The sequence below is a fragment of the Coenobita brevimanus genome, chromosome 97 (genome assembly GCF_032717465.1).
Source record: "Coenobita brevimanus isolate Jiangsu-jjx chromosome 97, ASM3271746v2, whole genome shotgun sequence".
Classification (NCBI taxonomy): Eukaryota; Metazoa; Arthropoda; class Malacostraca; order Decapoda; family Coenobitidae; genus Coenobita; species Coenobita brevimanus.
The window spans coordinates 14,317,905-14,341,721 of NC_137050.1; the positions used below are offsets into that span (position 1 = coordinate 14,317,905).

Consider the following 23,817-nt stretch of genomic DNA (forward strand, 5'->3'; position numbering starts at 1 on the left):
TGGAGTACAACTCTCATGTGTGGGGACGCTCCCCACATACAGCTCTTCTCAATAGGGTGGAGTCAAAGGCTTTTCGTCTCATTAACTCTCCTCCTCTTACTGATTCCCTTCAACCTCTGTCTCTTCGAGTAAATGAAACCCCAAGCATGATCAAGGATGATGTAGGATTAAGCTGAATATTATTAAACGTTAGTTGGTATACCTGTGGATGATTTTGTCGGGTTGATAGGTGTAAAAACTGGGTCTTTGATGTATTAAAAACAACAAGATTATTTTTACCCCAGTCAGAGATACGAGCCAAGTCAAACATTAGGTGTGTCATAGCTTCATCCCTTGTTTGTTGAAGTAATTGCTGAGATGGACGTTGTGGAAATCAAATGGAAAGGTGAAGGGTGGAGTCATCAGCGTATGAGTGGATAGGGTCAGATGTACAGCTTAAAAGGCCACTGATGAACAAAAGGAAGAAAGTTGGTGATAAGACAGAGCCCTGAGGAACACCACTGTTGACAGACTGAGGAGAAGAACAATGGCCGTCTACAACAGTGGCTATAGAACGACCAGAAAGAAAGCTAGAGATGAAAGCACAGATAGAAGGATTGAAACCATAAGAGAGCAGTTTGGAAATTAAATATTTATGCCAGACTCGATCGAAAGCCTTTGAGATGTCAAGTGCAATGGCAAAGCTTTCACCAAAGCCCCGAAAGAAGGATGACCAGGAGTCTGAAAGGTAGGTGAGAAAATTGCCAGTGGAGCATCCCTGACGGAACCCGTACTGACGATCAGAAAGAAAGTTGTGATCGGAAAGATGTTTTAAAATTTTCTGTTAAGAATAGACTCAAAAACTTTTGAGATACAGGATGTTAAAGCAATTGGATGATAGTTAGAAGGTTGGGAATAGTCACCCTTCTTTGGGACTGGCTGAATGAGAGCAAACTTCCAGCAAAAAATAAAGTATCCAGGAAAGTATTAAGAATATTTGGAGTAGATGGGAAGTTGTTGAATGCTGTGAAGAATATGTATGATGGTGCGAAGGCTGCAGTGCGTGTGGATGATGAACTGAGTGAATTTTTCTCTTTGAAGGTTGGGTTGAATCAGGGATGTGTCATGTCTCCATGGTTGTTCAATCTGTACATGGATGGGGTAATAAAAGAGGTACAAGGTAGGGTAGTGGATGTCGGAGTGGCCCTGGTGAGAGAGGGTAGTGTTTGGAAACTCCCTGTACTGTTGTTTGCAGATGATACTGTGTTGAGTGAAGACGAAGGAGAGCTGCAAGGCTTGGTGGATGAGTTTGGGAAAGTGTGTAAGAAATGGAATCTAAAAGTGAATGTAGGGAAGAGTAAAGTGATGGTCTTTGAGAGAAGTGAAGTCAGTGAATGTACAGCGAGATTGGATGGTGAGGAATTGGAAAATGTGAGTACGTTTAAGTACTTGGGTAGTGTGATGAGTAAGGATGGAGGTTTGGAGGGTGAAGTGCTTGAAAGGGTACAGCAGGGAAGAAAGGTTGCTGGTTCCTTGAAAGCAGTGTTAAGAAGCAGGGAAGTGAGCATGGAAGTGAAAAAGTTACTACATGACAGTATTGAGATACCAACTCTAACGTATGGTAGTGAAGCTTGGACGTTGCTGGAAGGACACAAGTCTAGAGTGAGAGCAGTGGAAATGAATTATTTAAGAGGAGCCTGTGGAGTCACATGGAGAGACAGGCTGACAAATGAGGATATAAAAGAGCATTGTGGTGTGGATGTGGATTTGATAGGAAGCGTTAGGAGGAATACACTGAGGTGGGTTGGCCATGTGGAGAGGATGGAGGGTGAAAGACTGATGAAGAGAGTATATGTGAGTGAGGTGGAGGGGGGAAGAGGGAGGGGGAGGCTGAGGATGAGATGGAGGGATGGGGTGGAGAGGTATATGAGACAGGGGGGTGTGAGTTGGGAGCAGGGCAGTGAAATGGCGGGGGACAGAGCGACATGAAGGCGATTTGTTTGTGGCCACCCCGAACGGGATTGAGGCATCTGGCGATAGGTAGATGTAGGGAAGAGTAAAGTTATGGTCTTTGACAGGGGTAAGTCAGTGAATGTACAGTGAGGTTGGATGGTGAGGAAATGGAAAATGTGAGTATGTTTAAGTACTTGGTTAGTGTGATGAGTAAGGATGGAACTTTTGAGGGTGAAGTGCTTGAAAAGGTACAACAAGGAAGAAAGGTTGCTGGTTCCTTGAAGGCAGTGATAAGAAACGGGGAAGTGAGCATGGAAGTGAAAAAGTTATTACATGACAGTATTGTGATACCAACTCCAACACATGGAAGTGAAGCTTAGACATTGTTGGAGGGACACAAGTCAACAGTGATAGCAGTGGAAATGAGTTATTTGAGAGGAACTTGTGGAGCCACATGGAAAGACAGACTGACAAATGAGGACGTGAAGGAGCATTGTGGTGTGGATGTGATAGGAAGCATTAGGAGACACACTGAGGTGGTTTGGCCATGTGGAGAGGATAGAGTGTGAGAGACTAATGAGGAGAGTGTATGTGAGTGAGGTGGAGGGGGAGAGAGGGAGGAGAAGGCCAAGGATGAGATGGAGGGATGGAGTGGAGAGGTATATGAGAGAGAGGGATGTGAACTGGGAGCAGGGCAGTGAAATGACGGGGGACAGGGTGACATGGAGGCGCTTTGTCTGTGGCCACCCCGTATAATGGATTATGGCATCTGGCAATAGACAGACAGATAGACTGGGGCAATAAATGGCGTATGAAATTCAATGTGGACAAGTGTCATGCAATTATGTTTGGTAAAAGTGGAAAAAGACCAGACTGGAATTATAAGTTAGGAAGTTCAACCCTACACATCAGAAAGAAAGAAGGACCAAGGAGTGATTATCAATAACAGACTATCTCCAGCTGACAGCACCACTGAGGAGGTACGGAACATGTATACTATCTATCTATCTATTGCCAGACGTCTCAATCCCGTTGGGGTGGCCACAAACAAATCGCGTCCAAGTCGCCCTGTCCCCCGCCATTTCACTGCCCTGCTCCCAACTCACACCCCCCTCTCTCATATACCTCTCCACCCCATCCCTCCATCTCATCCTCGGCCTCCCCCTCCCTCTTCCCCCCTCCACCTCACTCACATACACTCTCTTCGTCAGTCTTTCACCCTCCATCCTCTCCACATGGCCAAACCACCTCAGTGTGTTCCTCATTATGCTCCCTATCACATCCACATCAACACCACAACGTTCCTTTATATCCTCATTCGTCAGCCTATCACTCCATGTGACTCCACAGGCTCCTCTTAAATAACTCATTTCCACTGCTCTCACTCTTGACTTGTGTCCTTCCAACAACGTCCAAACTTCACTTCCGTAAGTTAGAGTTGGTATCACAATACTGTCATGTAGTAACTTTTTCACCTCCATGCTCACTTCCCTGTTTCTTATCACTGCTTTCAAAGAACCAGCAACCTTTCTTCCCTGCTGTACCCTTTCAAGCACTTCACCCTCCAAACTTCCATCCTTACTCATCACACTACCCAAGTACTTAAACGTACTCACATTTTCCAATTCCTCACCATCCAACCTCGCTGTACATTCACTGACTTCACCTCTCTCAAAGACCATCACTTTACTCTTCCCTACATTCACCTTCAGATTCCGTTTCTTACACACTCTCCCAAACTCATCCACCAAGCCTTGCATCTCCCCTTCGTCTTCACTCAACAACACAGTATCATCTGCAAACAACAATACAGGGAGTTTCCAAACACTATCCTCTCTCACCAGGGCCACTCCAACATCCACTACCCTACCTTGTACCTCTTTTATTACCCCATCCATGTACAGATTGAACAACCATGGAGACATGACACATCCCTGTTTCAAACCGACTTTCAAAGAGAAAAATTCACTTAGTTCACCATCCACATGCACTGCAGCCTTCGCACCATCGTACATACTCTTCACAGCATTCAACAACTTCCCATCTACTCCATATATTCTTAACACTTTCCACAATCCTTGTCTATCCACCCTGTCATATGCTTTCTCCAAATCCATGAAATACACTGCTTGCTAATGTAGGAATAGCACTAACATACATAAATGAGGTCATGCTGAGAATGATTATAACATCATTCATTAGACCAACCCTGGAGTATGCATCAGTAGTCTTGAATCCTCATCTCAAAAAATACATAGATAAGACTGAAAAAGTATAAAGGGCCGCTACAAGATGGGTACCAAACTTAAGGGATCTAAGCTATGAAGAATGACTAGAAAAACTGAATCTATCAACACTACAGGAAAGAAGGAAAAGAGGAGACATGATTATGCTATATAAATGCATCTCAGGGAAAGAGAAAATAGATATAAATGAGTATATAACCTATGGGGATACATCAGCAAGAGGACTCTGCAAAAAACTAGATAAAAAGAGAGGTGATAAGGACATAAGGAAATTCAGTACCCCTAATAGAGCAACTGATCAGTGGAATGTACTACCAAATGAAATAGTGTGTGATAAACAATTCATAAATTTAAGGATACATACAGGTATGATAAACGTGATTCAATAAACAGGACATTATGAGCTTAGCTCATTCCTGTTAAGATACAATTAGGTAAGAACAATCAGGAAAGGTAAGAAAAAACACACACACACACACACACACACACACACACACACACACACACACACACACACACACACAGAAAAGAAAAAATGGGAGGAGTGATGATAGCAGTGAAAAACAGCCTAAACGTAGATAGTGTGGAACTTGGAGAAAGTGAGGCTAAAGTGATAAACATGGTAACAGAAACCAGAGGGAAAGGCAAGACAGACATCGTAGTACCATATATCCCCAACAAGACAATGGCATGGAATGAGGAGGAATATCAGCTGATGTTGTTGGACACAGTTAGATACCTACAGAAAGTGATTGAGAAATGCAACAACATAATCCTGATGGATGACTTCCATTGCAAAGAGATAAACTGGGACAAGTGGGACTCAGAAAATAGTGAAGATTCGTGGGGTAGTAAAGTATTAAATATAGCAATGGATAATGTAATGACCTAGTGGGTCAAAGAAGAGACAAGACTTAGGGGGTATGACATACCAGCAAGTCTAGATTTAATTCTAGCCAAAGAACCTGATGCAACTGAATCTCTGAAATATGTATCCTATAGGAAAAAGTGATAATGTAGTAACAGAGTTCTAAATGACAGAAGGAAATGGGGAAACAACAGATGAGCTATATAGGCATAGAAGATACAACTCTGGGAAAGCAAACTTTACAGGATTAAGAAAATTTTTCTAAGAAGCGGATTGGTGAGAGTTCTAGAAAACAAGAGAGATAAAAAAGAAGTGGGATAGATTTCTACACTTCTATAACATGGGTGTGGAAAAGTATGTGCCAAAAGTTAATGGGAAAGAGCACTGGAGAACTGACTGGTTCAACAAAAGGTGTATGAGAGCAAAAAAAGAAAGGGATAAGTCATGGAACAAATGGAGAAAGAGAGGTAATGCTAAAAAGGAAGAATATAAGGGAACTAGAAATGAATATACAAGAATATGTAACAAGGAAGAAAGAAACTTCAAAAAATGTTTTGTTGACAAATGTAAGGAAGAACCCAAATTGTTTTACAGGTTTCTTAATGGCAAAATGAAACAAAAGGAGGGAATCAGTAAGCTGAAAGTAGAAGAAAAAATGTCTATAAAGATGCAGTTATGCAAGCTGAAATAATGAACAAACACTTCAAATCAGTCTTCGCTAGAGAAAGTGATTTTGTGGAGGAGGAGGGAGTGACTAGAAATGTAGTTAAAAGATGTAAAAGTTGAAGTGCAAGAAGTATGCAAATTACCGGAAACTCAAGGTGTAAGGAAGGCCCCAGGACCAGACGGGATCTCTAATTGGATACTAAGGGAATGCAGAGAACAACTGGCAGATAAGATTCACAGTTTAATATTCTCTCGAAGAACAGAAAGTGCCTCGGGAATGGAACAGGGACAATGTGGTACCAATTTATGTGGGAGGGAACAAGGAAGAACTTATGAATTATAGATCAGTATCCCTGACCAGCATGGTTGCAAAACTACGTGAGAGAATCCTGAAAGACAGAAGGATAAAATATCTGGAGGAGATGGACATTCTGGCAGAAAGTCGGTCTGGATTCAGGAGTAAAAGGTCATGTATTTCCAACTTGCTGAGCTACTACTTAAGGGTGATATACGAGGTGTGACAAAAAAGAAACGGGACTTTGGCTCCTAATGACACAATTCATCAGCCACACAGTAATGAAGTATATCACAGTGTTGCCCAACATCTCAGCACTGTATGAGAAAAGCAGCAGTTCAGTTAACCTATTATCATTCTTTTCACAGGTGATTTTGTAGCTCCTGCCAAGTGCCCGCTGTCACAGAATGAGCCTTGAGCAAAGGATTAACGTCAAGTTCTTGGCTAACTTGTTAAAACTCCTGCAGAAACCCTTGCCATGCTGAAGGATGTGTGGGGACAAAAAACAGTGTCCTGCACACGTGTCTATGAGTGGCACAAGAGGTTCAGGATGGGGAGGGGTGATGCTCCAAAATGTGCCGTGACACATCCACATGACGGATCTTTTGGTCCTCGGAGGGCAGTTTGGGCACCAACTTTGCACAAATCTTCCGCATGGCCAAATCTTTCAATAAGATGGACCTCATTGACTCCTTATTTAATCCCTGTTGCTCAGCCATTATTCTGATCGTCAGTCTGCGATCACTCTGCACCAATTCCTTGACCTTCTCGATGTTGGCATCATTTCATGTTGTTGAGGAACATCCTGGATTTGGGTCATCCTTCATGTCACCCCACCCCATCCTGAGCCTCTTGTGCCACTCATAGACATGTGTACGGGACACTGTTTCCTCTCCGTACACATCCTTCAGCATGGCAAGGGTTTCTGCAGGAGTTTTTCCCATGTTAGCCAAGAACCTGATGTTAATCCTTTGCTCAAGGCTCATTCTGTGACAGAGGGCACTTGACAGGAGCTACAAAACCACCTGTGAAAAGAATGATAATAGGTTAATTGAACTGCTGCTTTTCTCATACAGTGCTGAGATGTTGGGCAACACTGTGATATACTTCATTACTGTGTGGCTGATGAATTGTGTCATTAGCAGCCAAAGTCTCGTTTCTTTTTTGTCACACCTCGTACATGCTACAGGACAGGGAGATAATTGGGTGGATTGTGTATATTTATAGTTGGAGAATGCCTTTGAAAAGGTACCCCACAGGCAACTAATGTGGAAATTCGAATACAGTACATAGGAGGACAGAAGGTGAATTTCTTAAGAGTGCATAAGAGACTTCTTGAGAGACAGACAAATGAGGACAGCAATAAAAGACAGAATGTCTGGATGGGGGGAAGTAACAAGTGGAGTCCCACAGGGCTCAGTGTTAGTGCCTGTAAAGTTCCTGATTTACATAAATGATACGGTAGATGGAACAAACAGTTATGCATGCCTGTTTGCTGATGATGCAAAGATCATGAGAAAAGTAGAAGTTGAAGAAGACTGTAAAATGCTGCAGGAGGTCCTGGATAGGATTCATGATTGGAGCTGGATGTGGGAAATGAAATTCAAAGCAAAAAAATGTAAAATATTGGAAATGGGTAAGATTACCATAGGACCATCACTGAATTATTTGATGGTAATGAATCAATCACAAAAGTGAAAGAAGAGAAGGACTTGGGAACAAGATAGTTACAGAGATGTATAATTTCTTGACTAACATAAGAGTAGCATTTCATTACATGGATGAGGAGATGATGAAAAAATTGATAGCAGCCATGATCTGCCCCAGCTTGGAATATGCAGCAGTAGTGTGGTCCTCACATAAAAAGAACAATAAAAACAAGATCGAGAGAATACAAAGAATAGCAACCAAGATGGTCCTTAGCCTAGCAGATCTGTCATACAGGGAAACGTTGGAAAAACAAGACCTGCCTTCCTTAGAAGAAAGGAGAGAGAGAGGGGCAACATGCCTGCTGTGTTCAGGGCCAGGATGGGAGTAGAAAAAATTTGACAGAGAAGATCCGTCTGTATGGGATGAGAGAATAACAAGAGGAAATGGAATGAAACTGAAGAAGCCAAGTGGCTTGATGGATGTCAAGAACAGCCTGGAACAGCCTGGACAAAGAGATCATCCAGTCTAAAAATTTTAACAAGTTCAAAGCAAAATTTGATTTATCAAGAAACAGAGATAGGACCCCACAAGTGTAGCTCATTTCCTGTATATCACAACTAGGTAAATACTGTACACCTAGGTAAATACACATATCCCCTCCATCCCCCCTCTTCTCCCCTCATCTCCAACCCCTCCCCCATCCCTTCTCCATCCCCTGCCATGCTTGGCATTTTTTTCCTATTTTTTGGCAATTTATTTGAAAACTATTGGTTGTATCAAAATTCTGAGAACACCACAAGAAGGCTCGTGAAATTCTGAATCAAGACATATGCTTTGCTCAGCACGATGTGGGCAAAATTTTGGACTAGGATGTTAGGAAGTTATTTGAAGCTATTTTTACACGAAAAGGTTTTATTCTCACTGCATTTCTGTACTTTTCATCAGTTTTGTGTGTTTTTATTAGTTTTTCTTATAGTATAAACACCATCGATGATGACAGTGTAAAATTTATACCATTATAACCAATTTCCAGGGGCAAATTTGGCCGTGGAACTTTTTTCTTTGTGCCCAGGCAGAAGCCCCCATAGCTGGGATGGAGAAGGGATTGGGGGAGAAGAGAGAGGATGGAGGGAGGACCGGGAAAGTTGCGTACACCACCACATATGCGTTCAGACACACTCATTTTTAACCTACGGAGGAGATAAGCACTCAGAAAATTCTTTATCGCTACAACTTAATTTTAAACACATTTTAAATACACTACTGTAGTGTGCACTTTATACATCTTATTACTTACGATCTTACAAACTAAAGATGTTCACTTTGTATACAGTAACCCCTTAATTTACGCGAGGGTTCCGTTCCCAGACCCTTCGTGTATGTGGTAAATTCGCGTATACATTCTACGCATGTGTGCATGTAATTATGCACCTGTATAAAGTGTAATACATCTGAATAATACTGTTTATGCACTACATACACCTAATAAACTAGCATAAAGTATGAAAAACAACAAAAATGCAAGAAATTTAACACTTACTGAAAGCTGACAAGCACAGGCATAGGTGGAGACGCTTTAGCACAGTCTGGTGCACTAGCCCTCACTGCCTCCTGTATGTTACATTCTGCCTTCTTTATTGCATGAACAGTTGACTCATTCACCCCAAACATACGGTTCCAAGACAATTCGCCGTCAAAACATGGATGATTCCCCGTCAGGACAATTCGCACACTGAACGATTCCCCGTCATTCTATAAATATACTTATTATTGATTAATTACTACTTGAATAACTAATTTTCAGGGGGATTTTATAACTCATATACTGTAAGTAAAAAACTAGTGGACTTGCTAAATAAACTGGTACGTAAACAAATGATAGGGAATCGTCCTGATGGCAAATTGTCACTGACATTCCTTCCCTAAGTTTGTCCAACACTTTAACTGTCTCTGTCGGCGACATCACTTTATGAGCCCACTTTGGTGTGTTACCACATGCATCACTAGCACTACGCTTAGGCCCCATGTTGGCAAACAAGGCATGCAATCACTGGAAGACAGAAAAATAAGCCACAAATAATGATTCGCAAGTCACGCACGGTTCGACCGTTGGATTCAAACTGACTGTATGGTGCATGGTAGACCGACCTCCCACCCACACGCGCGCGCGCATGCACACACACGCACACACACACATACACATGTATGCATACATGTGTATATCTGTCCACCCATCCTTCCCTTTCCTGTATTGTGTTTGTTACTCTGTCATAGTAGCTCAACAGATTAGTAACACATGATTTTCCTTTTCTGAAACCAAACTGTCTTTCTGTTATCATACTGTGTTCTTCTAGAAGATTTACCCAAGCTTTTCTTATAAGCTTTTCTAATACCTTGCTTACAACACTGGTCAGTGATACTGGTCGGTAGTTGAGTGAATTTTGTCTATTTCCATTCTTGAATAAGGGGACAATATTTGCTTTTTTCCAAATATCAGGCAGCGTGTAGGCATTTTTATATATTATTTATTTCTCTCATATATTAAGATTATTTATTTGAATACTGTACTATAATTTTATGTTTTAATTATTGTACGAAAAAATTCGTGAATGACCGAAATCGCATGAAAAAAGTTTGTGAATTAAGTGATTATTGTATTTCATTTATCGCTCGTCACCCTCGGACTTTTCCTGATATATGAAAATTTATTCTGGTGAGCTCCTCGAATCTGATAAAAGCAAATTCCGGTATACCAAAGTCCATTATATCATGGTTTTACTGTGTGTGTGTGTGTGTGTGTGTGTGTGTGTATATATATATATATATATATATATATATATATATATATATATATATATATATGTATATGTATATACACAGTACGTAGATACATAAATAGATAAAATTATTAAAAATGTGTTCATATTAATAAATACCTGTCAATGTGAAGCCATTTGGAACATCTTCTATTGGTTTGGCAAACAACCATGCAATCCCTGTACCAATAGCAGTGACACTCTGGATGTCATAGCCAATCTGTTCTGGTATCCTGGATAGTGCAGTGTAGCTTCGACCTTCTGATGTCAGCACATAGGCATGGAGGTCAGAGTCCTCTATGTCCACCCCATTGATATTGCCAATTACTTTCCCAGTAACTCTCAGGGGCTTTTCTGTGGGCATATCATAAAAATCAAATTAATACTGTATGGCAAAACATATTAATGACACAGTTTTCTCTGATAAATCAAAACTGTTCATAAAACGTTAATACATATTCACTCCTCAAGCAATGTAAAATTTTGTGAACTGCAATATCAGTTACAGCTATCTATCTATCTATAGCCCGACGCCCTAATTCAGCAAAGGGTGGCTGCAGACAAAATGCCTCCAAGTCGCTCTGTCACCCACCATTTGACTACCCTCCAGCTAAACCATGATAATATGCAGTTTGAATATATGTTCATTACAGCAGTTTGAGTCATAACTGATATACCAGATTTTACAAACTATTTGTAGCACTCTGCTCTGCATAATCTGCAAGTTTATAAGGACATAGTATTTATGCAAAACAAATGTTGGTTCAAAAAATAGCAGAACAAACAGCATATTTAATTTAGTTACCAGACTACTTATATAATGTTAGGGAGAGGATACGATGAGTGATTAAGAGACTTTCAAAACACATGTCAGTACTGTATAGTACAACTAATTTGTCAGGGTTCACACACATGGTGCCCTGATGGAAATATGAACAGATGGATGTATGAGGTCTGCCCATAAAGTAAATGAACACTTTAAATAGCTCACCAAAGAGCCAGCATAGCATGCCTGTGATGGAAGTACTGTATGGTGATGAATTTGAGATTCAGTATAACACTAGCTTCATCACGCAACATCGCTTAATCACCATGGTACATGCACTTGAGCAAACATGAGTTTAGTGTACTTGGTGATTAGCTGCAAGTTGAACAATGAAGGTTCTTGAAGAGCAATGTGTTTCCATGATATTCTGCTTCAGATTGGGAAAAACTTTTATGGAGACTTTTCAAATCTTGCAACTGACTTATGGGGAGGATTGTTTGAGCCATACACGTCACAAGTGGTTCCAGCAGTTCAAATCAGGAAGAGCATCCACCAAAGACGATCCCAAATCTGGATGCCCTTCCATGTCAACAGACAAAGATCAAGTTGAGACGCACGTGCTGTCATCCATAAAAGTTGTCGCTTGGCCTTCCATGTCAACAGAAGATGATCAAATTGAGACGCGCATGCTGTGATCCATAAAAGTTGTCGCCTGACTATCTGTGAAGTTGCTGAAGAAGTAGGCATTTGTGTATGTTTGTGCCACATGATTTTAATGAAAAACTGAAGATGCTTTGTGTTGTTGCAAAATTTGTGCCACATCATCTGAAAGATAAACAAAAAGAGAACTGTGTCATGGTCAGTCAGAAGTTGTTTGATTACTCGAATGCTGATGAAAACCTTCTGAAAAATGTCACAACAGGTGATGAAATGTGGGTGCACAGCTACGATGTTGAAATAAAAAGGCAATCCTCACAGTGGGTTGAAACATCATCACTGTGGCCAAAAAAGCATGTCAGTCACTCAAATGTGAAGGTGATGTTTTTTGATTGGAAGGGTGTCATTCAATGTGAGTTTGTTCCATGTGGTCTGACAGTAAATACAGTTTTACTTGGACATCCTGAAGTGTTTGACGGAGGTAGTGCAAAGGAAGAGGCCTCAGTCATGGACAAATAAAACCTGGATGCACCTGCTCACACATTGCTCCTTATCCGTGACTTTTTGGCGAAGCATGAGATGACTATTGACCCAAAGCCACCCAACTTTCTGGACTTGGCCCCTGTGAACTCCCCCCCCCCTCCCCCAGTTGAAATCCATCCTCAAAGGTCTCCTATTTCAGACGACAGAAGAGACAGAAGAAAATTCATTTCGTTACATGAACTGTGAATCATCCCTGAAAACGTGTTCCAGGAAGTGTTTCTGAACAGGAAAAATGCTGGGAACATTGCATGAACAGTGGAGGGAGTATTTTGAAGGAGACAGATCTGAACAGTTCTAAGGAAGGCAACAAATCTGTTTTTAGAAAATACAGTAAATTTTTTTTTATGGACCAGATCTTGTACAAGTCTCATAAATTGACTTGAGGCCTCATTGGCATGATAGGATTAATGGTAGTTTTACTCTTCATTCCCAGTGACGTGGTTTTAGCCTGTTTCCTACGGAATGGTTACTCTCAAGAATTGCTCCCTCTTACGATATTGAGGATTGTCTTCACCATGTGATGGATACCATATTGTATCTGCTCACTTTCTATCTTCCAAACACTTGTCAAACTGGGTGCCTTTCATAATTTCTCAAACAACTGACATCAAACTTGATATAACAGTTCCTTGGGTATATATTCCCACACAACTTTCTCATTTTTCAGATCAAGCCTTGAGTTTCATACGGTCAAAGATCAAGCCATACTTGAGTAAATATTTTGTGAAAAAATGTGGCAGCACAAGTCCATACAGTTTACCAATTTTCATGAGGAGGGGTGGGGAAAATTATCTGATATTTTTTTGCATTCCCTTGGAAATGGTACCTATGATTAATCTTGTCTGTTCTTTCCCTTCCCATTCTCAATCATTCTTACATCACTCTCTTCTCTCGCCTTCCTTTTCCATGGGATTTTCCCTCAGTTCTATGATGACTCAGTTTACACCTGACCTATGGTGGCATGTGGTGATGACTGTCATTCACTCACTTAATGCTGTGCTGCCTAATTCTTTCTTCACCTTTATCATCATTCTTTTCTCTGTGTCTGCTCTTCCCGCTTCCTATTTCTCCCATCCTTTCTGCCACTTTTCTTTACATTTCTTTCCTCTTCAGGTGGCTCTGCACTCAAAGAAAAGCCTAATGGTTTCCTGTTACCCAAGAAACCATTTACAATGCTGAGTGGTAACCACATACTAGTGACCAAATAAAGTGATGTGGAGCATATTATTGTGCCCATTAAATAGATGGAGCATTGCATTTGCAGTGTCCATCTGGGAACCAAACTTCCACTTTCCCGGACTCTCACTGTGGCAAGGCACCATCTACCACAAGGGAATATCGGTTCACTGCAAGGGATGGGGGTGGTTGTTTGCCTGTGGATGATAGGTCTGCTCAGCCAGACAGACTTGGGCTACTACAAACACCTAACCTTGTTGCTGGAGAGGGATGCCTTCACATGAAGTATCAATATTGATGGATTCTATCTCTTATTATCTTCATGGCGCTTTGTTGCGATTAGAGATGCTGAAGAGGGATGCCTTCATATGGTAGCACTGATATAACTAGGCAGTGAATATGGTTATACAAACACCTATCAGGTGTCTCCTTAACCCCAGAAAGATAGATGGTGGACTGGAGAAGAAGGACAGTTTCAGCCTGCAGTCAACTTTGTTCACATCCTGATGAACCTGGGGTTACAACATCTACTACCTATACTACTACGCCAATTGTATGTGTCACACTTTCTTAGTTATCTATCCATCCATCATCCAATAATACATTGCCCCATGAGGAGCACAGGAGCCCGGAGCTAGACAGGTTGGTCCTGACCTCAAACCCCTTTAAATGATGGATGTTCTCATATGCTGTCCAAGAGTATTAGGGCCAAAAAGAAGGGTGCTTGCATATGCTGTCCCACCACCAAATCACCCCCACACCCACCCAAACCATCCCACCCCCTTACCACCACACCCACCCTCCCCACCCCCAGTCCCCCACCCTGACCCCCAATGGTCCCCACCCTCCCACCCCCAAAACCCCACAACCCCCCTAACCTTCCCCACCACCCCTAACCCCCACCCTCCACCACACATCCCCCATTATCCCCCCATCTCCCACTCCCAAACAATCCTCCCCACCACCCCCAACACCTACCCCCACCACCCCCAACCCCCTACCCACTAGCCCCACTTCCCACCCCCCCACACCCTGACCCCCCAAACCACCCCCAGAACCACCCATCCCTCCAACCCCAACTGCTACCCCTACCCCCTACCTACCCCCAACCCTCTACCCACCACCCCATTTTCCTACCTACCCCCACACCCACCCCTCACCTCCCCAAACTTCCCAGCCCACCCTCCTGCACCACCCACAAACCCCCCACCAACCCTTCCACCCCCCACCACCACCTCCCAGAAACCCTTCGCACCTGCCGATTATGCCCGTCCTGAGCATGTCAAAACATTCCGATACCCATCTTTTAGGGGTTAAGATGAGAGTGACTAGCCTTACTCACCCCTGAATGGCATCATGTGAGCAATAAACCCCAACCACTCCTAAGATATAAACTTACACAGGCTCAATATGATTGGAGTGCCTTAATTACCCACTAAACCACAAGGCGCCATAATGTAGTAGTAGTAGTTGTTGTTCCCTAGGCAGTCTGGCCAAACAGCCCTGAGTCCCTTAGGAAGGCCATGGCCGAGACCGGGCTTTCCCACAGAGCTCTCAAAGAGTGTATGTTGTGTTGTTGCCGTAGGTGACTGTGTGCAATGCAGTCTTCCATAATGTGCTTAATAGTATGGGGTGCTGTGTTGCATCCTGGACAGGCATCAGCGACGGAGTCATCCAGCCTCTTCTGGTAGCTTAAGAGGGCTAGATGGTGCCCACATCTCAGCCTGGCCAGGTGGACCCTGTCCTCACGAGGAAGATAGGATTCAGAAGGGTGGATGTCAGGAGGCCGTGCATGCAGCTGTGTGTTGTCTTTAAGTGACTGAATGAAGCAGCGAGCAATCTGAGTGTGGATATGCTTCTGGAAGCTGGTCTGAGGTGGGCGATGGGGGAAAGATTACAGTATTTGTGTATGGTAACCTGTGCTGGGTGTTGTTTTGATGTTCCTTGGTGTGGGTGGATGTGCTGCCATGTACTGTAGTGGATGTTGAGGGTTTGTGGAGGCTGCAGCAAGAAACTGGGTGCCTCTCATGTTTAGGAGATCCTTGACTTTGAGGACTTTGGTTTCTTGATGTAGGAGGTCTGTGGGTGTACTGTTGCAGCCTGTGATTATATTTAGGTCCTTGTTCTGTATGGTCTGTAGAGTGTTGTAGTGTGTTTTGGTTAGGTTAGAAGCCCAGGCAAGGCTTGCATAATTCATCACTGAACGTATGTATTGTTTGCATACTGTGGAGGTGGTTTCTTCGTTGTGTCCAAATGTTGTATGGGCAAGTGACCTCAAAGCACTGAGTCAAGGTGTTATTTTATTTCTAATGTTTGTGATGTGTTTTTTAAATGACACTGATGTATTGTACGTTACACCAAGGATTGTGTGTGTGTGTGTGTGTGTGTGTGTGTGTGTGTGTGTGTGTATTTATCTATTTGTAGTATACAGGAATTGAGCAATGCTCGTGTTGTCCTGTCTCCATATCCACATTTATCAAGTCTACCTTTACACACATGAATGTTTTTTGTTATTTGGGAGACATGTTGTGTGCTGGAGGTGGGGCTGGAGCTAGCTCTGTGGCTAGGGTGAGAAGTGGTTGGAAGAAGTTCAGGGAGCTCTTGCCTCTCCTGACATTGAGAGGGCTCTCCCTACGTGCTAAGGGGTCTTTGTATGCAGCATGTGTTAGGAGTGTAATGCTGTATGGTAGTGAGACCTGGGCAGTGAAGGAGGAAGACATTCGCTGGCTCAGACGTACTGAAATGACAATGATTAGGTGGATGTGCAGTGCGTCCCTGCGTCCAAGGCCTGGAGGGGTTGGGTTTACAATGGAAGAGTTGAGAGGTAGGATGGGACTGGAGTGTATTGGTGTTGTGATGAGGAGAGGTAGATTGAGGTGGTTTGGACATGTGGAGAGGATGGGGGATGATAATTGGGTGAGGAAGGTGAGAAGTGTTAAAATTGGGGGTGGGGTTGTAAGGGGTAGACCGAGAAAGACATGGGACGAGGTCATTAAGTGTGACCTTAGGGTTAAGGGACTGAACAGGGAGGCTGCAATGGATCGTGCAGCATGGAGAGCCGCCATTAGGTGACCAAGGCCGACACATGCAAGCATGTTGGAGCCTTTAAAAACGAAAACGATGCACCACCTCTTTGTCTACGTCGTTCCAAATATTTAAGTATTTACCTAATATACCTAATTGTGATATACACGGAATGTACTATGCTCGTGGGTTTCCATCGCTGTTTCTCAATGTCAAATTTGGCTTTAAACTCGTTTAAGTTTTTAGACTAGACAATCTCTTTGTCCAGGCTATTCCATAAGTCTATACTTCTGTAAGGAAACCTATATTTCTTGATATCCTTCAAGCAGCTTGATTTTTTCAATTTCATTCCGTGTCCTCTTGTTGCTCTCTTATCCCATACAAACAGATCTTCTTTGTCAATTTTATCTACTCCCACCATGGTCCTGAACACTGCAATCATGTCTCCCCTCTTTCTCCTTTCCTCTAAAGAAGGCAAATCCAGTTTTCCCAGCCTCTCTCTCTATGACAGGTCTGTCAGACTGGGGACCATCTTGGTTGCTGTTCTTTGTATTCTCTCAATCTTGTTTATATCTTTCTTTTTGTGTGGGGACCACACTACTGCTGCATATTCTAACCTGGGGTGGATCATTGCCACTATCAATTTTTTCATCATCTCCTCATCCATATAATGAAATGCTACTCTTATGTTAGTCAAGAGTTTATAAGTCTCTCCAACTATCTTGTTAATGTGCTTTTCTGGTGACAAACTATCTTGGACCAGCACTCCCAAATCTTTCTCTTCTCTCCTTTTTGTGATTAATTCATTACCCAACAAATAATTCAGTGATGGCCTCCTGGTACTTTTACCCATTTCCAATATTATACATTTCTTTACATTAAATTTCATTTCCCACGTCCGGCTCCCATTGTGTATCCTATCCAAATCCTCCTGCAGTATTTTACAATCCTCCTCAACCTCTACCTTCCTCAAGATCTTTACATCATCAGCAAACAGACTTGCATAACTGTTCACTCCATCTACCATATCATTTACGTAAATCAGGAACATTACTGGCGCCAACACCGAGCCTTGAGGGACTCCACTTGTTACTTCCCTCCATCCAGACATCCTATCCTTTATTACTGTCCTCATTTGTCTGTCTCTCAAAAAGTCTCTCATCCATTCCAGAAGTTTCCCCTTCAGTCCTCCTATATATTCTAGTTTCCACATTAGTCTTTTATGAGGTACCTTGTCAAGGGCCTTTTCTCTAAGTCTAAGTACACACAATCCATCCAACCATCTCTCTCCTGTAGCACGTCAATCGCTCTTGAGTAAAAGCTCAACAAGTTAGAAACGCATGACCTTCCACTTCTGAATCCAAACTGACATTCAGCCAAAATATTCATCTCTTCCAGATATCTTATCCATCTGTCTTTCAGGATTCTCTCGCACAATTTTGCGACCATGCTGGTTAGAGACACTGGTCTATAATTCAGGGGTTCTTCCCTGTTTCCTCCCTTATAAAGTGGTACCACATTTGCCCTCTTCCATTCTTGTGGCACTTTCCCCTCTTCCAGTAAGCATACGATTAAACTGTGAATTTTATCCGCCAGTTGTTCTCTGCATTCCTTCAGTACCCAATTAGAAATTCCATCAGGTCCTGGGGCTTTCCTTACATCTTGAGTTTCCAGTAATTTATACACTTCCTGTACCTCCACTTTTGTATCTTTTATCACTGGAACATTTCTAATCACTCCCTCCCCTTCCACAAGCTCCTTTTCTTTAGTGAAAACTGACTGGAAACATTTGTTCATTATTTCTGCTTGCATTGCCGCATCCTTAAAGACCTCTCCTTCTACTTTCAGTTTGGTGATTCCTTCCTTTTGTTTCAGTTTGCCATTAACAAATCTATAAAACAGTTTGGGTTCATCCTTGCATTTGTCTATTATACCTTTTCAAAATTCCTTTCTTCTTCTCTACATATTCTTGTGTATTCATTTCTTGTTCTTTTATATTCTTCCTTTGTTCTGCTGTTACCTCTCTTTCTCCAATTGTTCCACGCCTTATCTCTCTCTTTTTTTGCTATCATACACCTTCTATTAAACCACTCCTTTTTCCTCTTTTCTTTCCCTCTTACTCTTGGTACAAATTTTTCCACTCCCAAATTATTAAGGTCTAGAAAGATATCCCACTTCTTCTGTATCTCTCGTTTCTCTGAATTTTCTCCAATCTGCATTTTCAAAAAAGTTTCTCAGTCCTGTAAAACTTGCTTTCCCAAAGTTGTATCTTCCCTGTCTATGAAGCTCGTCTCTTGGCACGACGTTCCCTATTAACATCTGGAACTCAATGACCACATGATCACTTTTTCCTAAAGGACAGATATATTTCAATGATTCTATTACATTGGGTTCTTTGGTGCACAGTAAATTTAACATTGTTGGTGTGTCCTCACCTCGAAACCGTGTCTCTTCTTTGACCCACTGTGTCATCACATTATTCATTATTACTTGTTCTCCCTACGTGTCAAGTGGGGTTGGTGGAGGATTAGTGCCCCTCCCTGTAAAACAATTAACTCTAAGCCCTTGGCCACCCTGTTTGGGATACATGGCGTCTGGCAATGAATGAAAAATGAAATATTTAATAACATTGTGCCCCATGAATCCTCGCCGCCTTCTGAGTACCATTCCTCCCAGTTCACCTCTTTACAGTTAAAGTCACCCACTAAAATTATATTATTGCTTTTCTCAATTGTTTTTTGCAAATAGCTAGCCATATCTGACAACATCTCATGGTATTCGTCATCCTTCCATGCTCTCGTCTTTGGGGGAACATACACTACCGCCATCTCTCTCTTAACATTCTCTCCAGTTTCTAATTTCATATATATCACTTCAGCCCTGCCTTCTCCCATTTCCACAGTATCTACATTTATGTTGTTCTTCACTGCTATCATCACTCCTCCTCCCTTTTTTTCTTTCCTGTCTTTTCTCCACAGTTTGTATTTACAATCTCCCAAATGAACATCAATATCTTCTCTTAATTTGGTCTCTACAAGGCACATGACATCAGTTTCATGTTCTCTCAAGAAATCGTTAATTTCGATCCTTGTCGATATGAAACCATCAACATTAGTATATATCACCTTCAAATTATTTTTGACGTTTTTAATACCCTCTTCTCTCCTACTCTCTATCCGTACCACTTCCTCAACTTCTGATCTTTCACAGCCATCCCCCTTAGTTTCCTTCACTTCTATTTCCTTAAATACCACTTCCTTACTTTCACATCCAATACTCTCCAAAAAAAAGTATTACATTCTTCCTCTGTCCTCTTATCATTTTTTCCCTTTACTTCTTCCTTTAATGATTTTAAAACTTCTCTTTCTTCTTCATTCAGATCTTTTCTTATTATAATATTTTCCATCCCCGCCTCTTTGCTTAATTTCCAAGTCACTTTAAGTATCTCATTTATTACACTTTCTGATGTAAACTATACTCTCACTGGTCTTGTTTCCCCTTTCTTATAAGGCCCTATCCTCCTTACTTCCTCAATTTCTTTTACCCACTTGTCTCCTTCGGGGTCAATCTTGCCTAATATTCCTCTCATCAGGTTCATGTCTCTCTCGAGTCTTACGAACATAACCTTTTCTTCCTCTTCCCTGTTTCCAAATATTACTACGCATCTGTTCCTTTCTACAGTTTCTCTCATTATTTTCTCTTTTTTCTTCAGTATTTTCACTACATTTTCTTCCATTTTTTTCTTGTTCATTTCCCTTTCTTCTTGGATGATCTCTTTTAAGCTGACCACTTTTTTCTGTTCTTTTTCTACATGTGCCCACTTTGCCTTCTGCTCTTCTAATACATTACTCACCTTCTCCGTTTTATTAGTACTCTCTTCTAGTTTCCTCCTCATTTCAACATTTTCCCGCTTCAAATTTCGAATCTCTTCATTCGCAGTTTCACTGGATTGGATCAGACTCTGTATGGTAGTATCCGTATTTTCAGACACATCCTTTATCACTAGATTCTCTACTTTCTTTTCAAGTTCACTAATCCTCATAATTAATGTTTTAACCAGGTCCATGACATTGGTATTTGTATCAAATCCTTGAAATTCGAGTCCCTCATTGTTTACATTTTTGGCCATGTTTAATGTTGGTTAAGTAACTAAACAGCTGTTACCGAATAAAATACTACAAACATTCATGTATACTTTAGCCAATAAATCTTTACATTTTTGGTAGTCTATTAACTTTCATTATTTTAAATCTAAGACAAGACCTTAGGAGACAGGACAGACAAAATTCCTGAAACTACTTAAAGTTAGCGATGGCTGGGACGCCTGCTCTCTCCAGCTGTTCGTTCGTGTGTGTGTGTGTGTGTGTGTTGTTAATGGTGAGGTGTGGGATGTGACTGTATTTTGCTGTCCAGTTTGTGAGAAGGGTCACTGTAGATTTGGCTGGGGCTATTTTGAGCCTGTTTGTGGTGAATCATTCGTGTAGTGTGTTGAGGTAAGGTTGAATGATGTGTGCAGCTGTGTTTGCATTTTGGTGCATATATGTAAGTGTTACATCATCTGCATAGGAAGCTACAGTATGTGTATCTGTGGTGTGTGGGGTGTGAGTACGTCGTGCATGTTTAGTTAAAGAGTGTAGGGGACAAAACAGATCCTTGGGGGACGCCGTTTGTGAAGTTTCTGATGTTAGAACAAAGACCGGCAAATGTTACGTGTGCACATCTGCCTGCTAAGTAGTTTGCCAGCCATCTTTTTGTGTTATTGTGCATGTTTGTGTTAAGTATTTTGTTTGCGAGGTTGTGGCAGGGGATGGCATCAAAAGCTTTGCTATTGTCTAGTGTGATTATGAGTGTTCTGTGTGGTGGCCTAGCTGAATTCATGCCATCGAAAACTCTCTGTGTAAGGTCTGTAAGAAGGGTGTTTGTGGAGTGTAGTGGCATAAAGTCATGTTGTCATTGGGCTAGGGAAATGTGACGTGTGACTAGTTGTTGTACCAGTCATTAAGTGACTTTAGAGGGGGTGCAGAGGAGTGTGATGGGGCGATGTGAGGAGGGTAAAGTGGGGTCTTTGTTGGGTTTAAGGATAGTGATGATATGGTCATGCTTCCAGATGTTGGGTATTATGTGTGAGTAGCCGTAGTTTGATATGTTGGTGAGAGCTTGTATGCCTTGTGGTCCTAGGTGTTTAAGGTGAATGTTGCTCATGTTGTCCTGTCCACAGGCAGATGAGTGCTTGAGGCTGTTAATGATGTGCTTCGTCTGGTTGTAAGTGAAAAGTGCATAGTCTGGGTTTGTGGGGAACTGTCTCTTACGTCGGATGATACGTCGGTCTTCAGGATGGGGGTTTAGTTGGCTGACTTGTGAATAGTGATTGATGAGAGTGTTTGCTTGTTGTTTATTTGAGGGTATGGTGTCTGTTGTTGTGATGGCAGCGTGTAATTGTGTGGTGTTGCTGTTGGAAAGTGTGATGCTGTTTAGTGTTTTGTAGAGTTTGCTGATGTTTGTTTTGTGGTCAAGTGTTTGGAGGTAATTTCTCCAGTTTAGTGTTTGTTGTTCTGATAATTTATTGTTTATCTGAGTGTTGAGTTCTTGTATTTGTTGTACGGTGTCTTGTGTATGGGGTGCTGGGGAGTGTCGTAGTGTGTCCTGTTGTCTGATGAGGCCTTGAATTTCTGGTGTGAAGTTGGAGTTGAGTCTCTTTCTGTTGCCTCTAAGGATATGTCTTTTGTCTGCATTTTGTATAATTGTATTGTAAGTGTGCATAGCGGTGTTGATGTTTGTGATGGGTGTACTGTTTAGTGTTTCGAGATGTTGTTCTGTTTCAGTTACAAAGGCCTCCCAGTTGGCTCTCTTATAATTAGTGCATGTGTATTTTTGGCCAGCTGGGGTGAATCTGGTTTTGGTAGTGATGATGATTGGGAGGTGGTCAGAACCTAGGGTTTTGACTACTCTCCATGATGTAGTGGGGGTGAGGTTTGGGGAGCAGAAGGTGATGTCTGGAGATGATGGGAGGAAGAGGGTTTGGTGTGGGATATGGGTATGTTGGTCTAGATTGTTCACTATGAAAAGATGATCTGTCTGGGATTGTAGTACCAGCCCTCTGTCTGTGTCAGAGTTGTTGACACGCCAGGCCGACGACTTGGCGTTGAAATCACCACCCAGGATGATGTTGGGTATGTTAGTGATGTGGTGTATCTGTGAAGAGTGTTATAATTTGGTTATATGATTACCATCCAATGCAGTAAATGGGTTCCTAGTGTACAGGAAACCATCTGGCTTGTCACTCAGTGTAGAGTCACCCATAGGCAAAAGGAAGAGGAAAGAATGACAGAAGTGGGAGTGTAAAGTCACCTGTTGGTAGAAGGAAGAAGAAGGAATGAAGGAAAGAAAGATAGCCAAGGAAGCAAAGAAGAAAGGAAAGGGCAGGCACCCAAGAGCACTTCATCTATATACTACTAAAATTCTCATTTTGTTTATCTTTTTGTACCCTCAAATTAGGTGAAACAGTGCATTACAGTGCAACAATTTTTTAATCAACGTACCTAAAATGAATTAACTTAAAAAAAAAAACAGGTGCAATCGGCCTCTGGTTACCAAAAATGTTTTTAACACACATTCATATCTTATATTATGGGGTAAATGCAGTAGGGCATGTCCATGGAGTTTTATGGAGAGAAAGAGAGAGAGAGAGATTGTCCGCCTGTCCGTCCTCTATGGAAATCATGGGGGATGCATATAAAACTCTCAATAGCTCTGACAGCTGTAACTTCTTACAATGAATTTAAAAGTTTTAAAAGTGTGCAATACATAAGCTACAGTGGCTCTTCTGATGGCTAAGATTATAATTAATCAGAAATATCAATACGGTGGAGAGATGTCAGCCAATTACCATACAATTTTTACTTCTATCACCATATATTAGCTACTGTGGGTCGGATGGGTAGACAGATCGGTCGGATGGGTGGGCAGGATTGGTGGGTGGGTGGGTAGTGGGAAAACAGGTCAATGGAGAATATAATCCTGAGAATATGGGCCCAAGGATAAACTGGGAATCCGAGGGTACTACAAGGAGTCGCCATCCAGGGTCCCAGGTAATGCACAATCACAGGTTTTACCCAGGTACCCCTTCTAGTTCCATCTAAATTTCAACTTTTCACAAACCTTGATCTCATAACTCCCTC

General features: G+C 41.9%; 1 protein-coding gene across 1 annotated transcript in view; it reads right to left on the reverse strand.

The window, feature by feature from the left end:
• Window positions 1-23,817, reverse strand: part of Ndg (Nidogen) — a 527,328-nt gene that overhangs the window by 395,091 nt on the left and 108,420 nt on the right. Inside the window, exon 6 of the mRNA XM_080283492.1 lies at window positions 10,594-10,822. Within this exon, the coding sequence (XP_080139618.1) occupies window positions 10,594-10,822 (229 nt within the window). The remainder of the gene's footprint in view (window positions 1-10,593; window positions 10,823-23,817) is intronic.